Source organism: Notechis scutatus, chromosome Z (genome assembly GCF_049901735.1).
Source record: "Notechis scutatus isolate UNSWTSFEM ecotype Mainland chromosome Z, rNotScu1.2, whole genome shotgun sequence".
Classification (NCBI taxonomy): Eukaryota; Metazoa; Chordata; class Lepidosauria; order Squamata; family Elapidae; genus Notechis; species Notechis scutatus.
In genome coordinates this window covers 126,118,473-126,124,078 of record NC_142025.1, presented here as the reverse complement: position 1 = coordinate 126,124,078, position 5,606 = coordinate 126,118,473, and the positions used below count along the sequence as shown (strand labels likewise).

The 5,606-nt window shown below is 42.9% G+C and overlaps 1 protein-coding gene across 1 annotated transcript; it reads left to right on the top strand.

The window, feature by feature from the left end:
• Positions 1 to 2,867: 2,867 nt before the first annotated feature.
• Positions 2,868 to 5,351, top strand: LOC113430412 (crotasin-like). The gene is made up of 2 exons (XM_087945338.1): positions 2,868 to 3,025; positions 5,233 to 5,351. The coding sequence occupies exons 1-2, from the start codon at positions 2,968 to 2,970 to the stop codon at positions 5,349 to 5,351; spliced, it is 177 nt and encodes a 58-aa protein (XP_087801464.1). The 5' UTR covers positions 2,868 to 2,967.
• The last annotated feature ends 255 nt before the right edge of the window (positions 5,352 to 5,606 follow it).

Genomic DNA, 5,606 nt, shown 5'->3' with positions numbered 1-5,606 from the left:
GCCACGCCGACAGAACCAGTAGTAAAAAATGTTGAATCCCACCACTGCTTCAGACAAATGGTTATCCAACATCTTGTTTAAAACTTCCAGTGTTGGAGCATAACACAGCTTCTGGAGGCAAGTTGTTCCACTGATGAATTGTTCTGTCAGGAAATTTCTCCTTACTTCTAAGTTGCTTCTCTCCTTGATTAGTTTCCACCCATTGCTTCTTGTCCTGCCCTCAGGTGCTTTGGAAAATAGCTTGACTCCCTCTTTTTTGTGGCAACCTCTGAGATATTGGAACACTGCTATCATGTCTCCCCTAGTCCTTCTTTTCATTAAACTAGACACACCCAGTTCCTGCAACCGTTCTTCATATGTTTTAGCCTCCAGTCCCCTAATCATCTTTGTTGCTCTTCTCTACACTCTTTCTATAGTCTCAACATCTTTTTTACATCATTGCAACCAAAACTGAATGCAGTATTCCACGTGTGGCCTTACCAAAGCATTATAAAGTGGTATTAACACTTCACATGATCTTGATTCTATCCCTCTGTTTATGCAGTCTAGAACTGTGTTGCCTTTTTTGGCAGCTGCTGCACACTGCTGGCTCACAGTTAAATGGTTGTCCACTAGGACTCCGAGATCACTCTCACAATTACTACTATTGAATAAGATACCACATATACTCTACCTGTGCATTTGATTTTTCTTGCCTAAATGTAGAACCTTATATTTTCACCATTGAATTTCATTTTGTTAGATAGCGGCCAATGTTCAAGTCTGTCAAGTTCCTTCTGTACCTTAAGCCTATCTTCTGGAGTGTTGGCTATTCCTGCCAGCTTGGTATCATCTGCAAATTTGATGAGTTCCCCATCTATCCCCTTGTCCAAGTCATTGATGAAAATATTGAAGAGAACTGGTCCTAAAAAAGAGCCTTGGGGTACTCCGCTGCATACTTTCCTCCATGTAAATGCAGTTCCATTGAGGACTATACATTGGGTTAGGTTAGTCAACCTGTTACGGTGATGCTGTCTAACCCACATTTTTCTACTTTTTCTAGTATTAGGTTATGATCTACTTTATCAAATGCCTTACTGAAGTCCAAGTAAATTACATCAACAACATTCCTTTGGTCCACTAATTTTGTCACTTTGTCAAAGAATGCAATAAGATTAGTCTGGCATGATCTGTTTTTAACAAACCCATGTTGACTTTTTGCTTATTTATTAAATTTGTTTGCTGCTCTTCTTGCTACAATCTTCCTTTAGCTGACTGCCCTAAATTATAGGTGTCCCAGGCAAATGTTGAACACTCATATTTACTTTGTGAAACTAGGGTAGCCATATAGCTAAGTCTCAAAATTTTGTTTTCTGAAAACAGATTTCAAGTTACTATATCAGTCAGGCTAAGGGAAAATGGCTTCTGCTTCACTTTGAAATCATCTAAATCATCTAAATCTCTATAGCATCCATGGCAACTGGGTGGGACACTTCAAAACCAACAGAACTTACAGAATAACCAAGTTGGAAAGGACCAAGCAGGAGACCCTCTACCATTCCAGACAAATGGCTTTCCAAACTATTCTTAAAAACCTCCAATGATATAGTAACCAAAATGTCTGGAGCCAAGCTGTTCTCCTAGTTAATTGTTTGTCCCCTCAGGAACTTTCTCTTTCATTCTAGATTGTTCTCTGATATGTTTCCATTCATCTTCCCCTCAGTCCTTTGGATATTAAGTTGAAACACACACACCCTTCTCTGTGACAGCCTTTCAAATATTGGAAGGCTACTATCATGTCACCCCTAGTCCTTCTGTTTATTATATTGGACACACCCAGTTTCTACAATTCATCCTGTTTTAGCCTCCAGCCCCCTAATTGTCTTTATTGCTCTTCATTGCACCCTTTCTAGAGTTTCTATCATGGCAACCAAAACTGGATATAGTATTCCAAGTTTTTAATTCGCAAAGCAGTATAAAACGCAATTAACATTTCATGTGACCTTGATAAAATCTCTCTGTTGATGCAGTTTTGGGGGTTTTGTACCTACAGCACATTTCTGGCTCCTATCTAAGTGGCTGTTCACCAGAAGTCTGAAATCCCTCTCGCAGTTACTGCTATTGAGCCACATATCACCTTTTCTATAGCTGTGCATTTGGTTTTTCTTGCTTAAGTGTAAAGCCATATTGTTCTCACCACTGAAATTTAGAGATAAGTGATAAAGTATGGCCCCACCAGATCCTTTAGAGCTGAAGCAGCAGGAAACATTCAATATAACCAACACTCATAGAATACACAGCTTTTACAACCCAGCTTTTCTTCTCGATTTCAGTTAATCTTCTGTGTCCTAAAGGACTCTTAATAACTCTTCTTGAAGACGGCAGGAATATTTCCAACACTACACATATTCTCTGTCTTCAGGGAAATAGAAATCACCTGCATGAGGGAGGAATACCACAATGAAAGCCAAATAAGCCTGTGCTTCATCTGGGTGCCACAAACACCCATCAAAAAGTAGAGTAGCTGTTTTAAAAAACCCACCCATAAAAATGTGTCACCCATGATAGCAGTGGCAACTCCAGATTACTCCCTTTTGGTTCTAAGGGCTATTCCAAAACTCCAGCTGCTGGTGAATATGGCTGAGCATTATCATCGTGGACTGGTAGAGTTTGGGCAGAAATTTAGTAAGAGATTTTTTTTGCCCCAATAGGACATGGCAAGTCCTGAACCTCCAATCTTTTACAATCGTAGCAGATTAACTGTTCAACTAAGTCTGTTGCTTTTTCAAGGACTTTTGCAACAGCAAAGCCACAGAAGTGTTTCAACATAAGGAAGATGCACCGTTGCCCTATGCAAGAACTGTAAAAATAACACCTAAGAATATTTGCAATAGCTCACTGAGGTGATATGCTGCAATCATTATAATTCTATAAATAGAGAGCTGTGTCTGTCCCAGGAGTAAGATCTGGTCCAGAACCAAACCCAACATGAAGATCCTTTATCTGCTGTTCACATTTCTTTTCCTTGCATGCCTGTCTCAACAAGGTAAGAAGCAAAATTAGCAATAATTTAACAAAGATTGATAACTCACTACTTTCTAAAGTATGAGTATCACTGAAAGCAGGATAATCTTTAACATTTTCTTTTTGTTTTACTTTATAGAAATAGCTTTGAACTGTGTGGGCAATTGACAACATGAGCCTCCAAATATTTGAACAACATGCCATTAATTTTTCTTTTGCATTAAAACTCGAGATCCAGTAAATCAGGGGTCCCCAACCACTGGGCCGCGGACCGGTACCGGTCCGTGGAGCACTCTGTACCGGGCCGCAAAGGAAAAATTTTTTTCAAAAATGGCGGCTTTCTTCGCCTTCGGTGAATGCTGCTGGGATCGGGATCAAGGACACAAATGAGAGAAGGGGAGGGAGGAAGCAACCGAAGCCTGTCCTGCTCTCTGGCTCAGCAGCTTCGGTTTCCTCCCGCCTCGTTCCTCTCTCAGTCGCTCTCTCGCTGCTCCACCAGCCCAGGAAGAAACTGCTTCAAAGAAGCCGGGGGTGGTGGCTTTTCCTGTCGGCGCAGCTTCCCCAAAGCGCCCGTTCACCCCCACCCCGCCGCCAATCAATCCAGGTTCAATCCAGTGCTCCGTTCTGCCTGCCTGCCTGCCTTCGTTTCTGGTAGTTTCGGAGCAGCTTCGGCTGAGAATAATAACTATTCGCCTCTTTTTCTCAGCCGAAGCTACTCCGAAACTACCAGAAACCAAGGCAGGCAGGCAGGCAGGCAGAACGGAGCACTGGATTGAACTGCGGCGCGGGGCGGGGCAGGGCGGGGGTGAACGGGCGCTCGGAGAAGCTGCGCTCTGAAACCACCAGAAACGAACGCAGGCAGGCAGAACGGAGCACTGGATTGAACCGTGGGCGGCGGGGTGGGGTGAGCGGGCGCTTTGGGGAAGCTGCGCCGACAGGAAAAGCCACCCTGCAGGCTTCTTTGAAGCAGTTTCTTCCTGGGCTGGTGGAGGAGTGAGAGAGCGACTGAGAGAGGAACGAGGCAGACACCTGAGGGATGAGGCTGAGGGAGGGAGGGAGACACCTGAGGGATGGGGCTGATGAAAGCAGGGCCGAGAGGCGAGGCTTCTCAGCCGTCCTGCAGGGACTATCTGTCGCTCAGGGTTGCAATGAGGAGGCATTGGCGTTCCCTGAACTTGGTGGTTTGCTGGCAGACGTTTTATTACCCGACTAGGTAACAACATCAGATGTTACCTAGTCAGATAATGAAACGTCTGCAAGCAAACCACCAAACTCGACTCTCTCTCCCACCCCCACCCCGGTCCTTGAAAAAGTGTTTCTGCATGAAACTGGTCCCTGGCACAAAAAGGTTGGGGACCACTGCAGTAAATTATCAGGCATCGAGGAAGGGCTGAAAAATTAATTCATTGATTCACTATTCTTGAAATAACTTTATTGGGTGTTTGTTGTTGTAGTTTATTTTTGTTGATTTACTTCACTTTGGTTTTGGTTTACTAAATTCTCACCAAAATATGTTCTACTTGAATAAAGAGGCACAACAGAGAATCAGTTTGATCTAGTGATTAAAGTAAAAGGCTAAAAATTTGAAAGCTGAATTCCAGTCCCACCTGAAAGCTGACTTGGTGAATTTGGACCAGCCTCTTCCTTCAGGCTGAACCGTCTCACAGTCTTGGTGCTTTGCAGAAAATAAGAGGATGAAAGAGCATTAGATGAAGCCCAGCTGGGTCTATGTGGATCAGTCTGTCTGTCTGTCTGTCTGTCTGTCTGTCTGTCTGTCTGTCTGTCTGTCTCTCTCTCTCTCTGTTTCTCTCTCTCTCTCACCAAACCTCTGCATGCTGGAGGAGGAGGAAGGAGTACATTCACCCTTGAGTAATTTTTTAAAAATAAAGAGGGAGGAAAATAAAAAAAATAGATATTAATCATCTAGTGGATATATTTGTACTTAATGTGGGAAAAAGAGAAGAAATTGCAGCAAAATATCACAAATTTACACCATTTCAAAAGCAGAAAAGAGCAGTGATAGAAACGTTAAGAGGGAGAAAGACAAAGGAAGACCAGGTCCTGAAGTTAATCCTTCTCACTCAAGGTCTTCATCCAAAACACCCAGCAGAACCGGTCACAGTAACTCAGCAAGGATCCACGGTATTTTCTCCAATACTGGAGAAAAATATATCATAGCAAAGTCTCACTTAATTGTCGTTTACCTGCCTCCTCTTTTCCTTTTCATAGGGAATGCCCAAAGCCAATGTCATAGTCTAAGAGGACGCTGCGTACGCCGCTGTCCTTCTGGATTTCAATACCTTGGGCAAGTGGACTGTCGATGGGGAGTAGTATGCTGCAGACGGTAAGAAAACTCTCCTCTAATAGAGATACTACAGATACAGTATACAGTATATTGAGATTTTCTGCCTGATATTGTTTGTATTCACAAAGCTTTGCAAAGCACAGAATTTACCTCAAACTCTCTTTGATCAACCTATTATTTTATCTCATTTATATAGAGCGCATTGAAAATAATGCCATCTCCGTTTACCACCCGGAATGTCTTCAAGATATGGCCAATGACCTGAGATTACCGCCTGCTATCGCTTTACCTTTCTTTA

Coding starts and splice junctions, on each gene's coding strand:
- LOC113430412 (XM_087945338.1), top strand. CDS start 2,968: ATGAAGATCCTTTATCTGCTGTTCACATTTCTTTTCCTTGCATGCCTG. Junction 3,026..5,232: donor TGCATGCCTGTCTCAACAAG/GTAAGAAGCAAA, acceptor TCCTTTTCATAG/GGAATGCCCAAAGCCAATGT.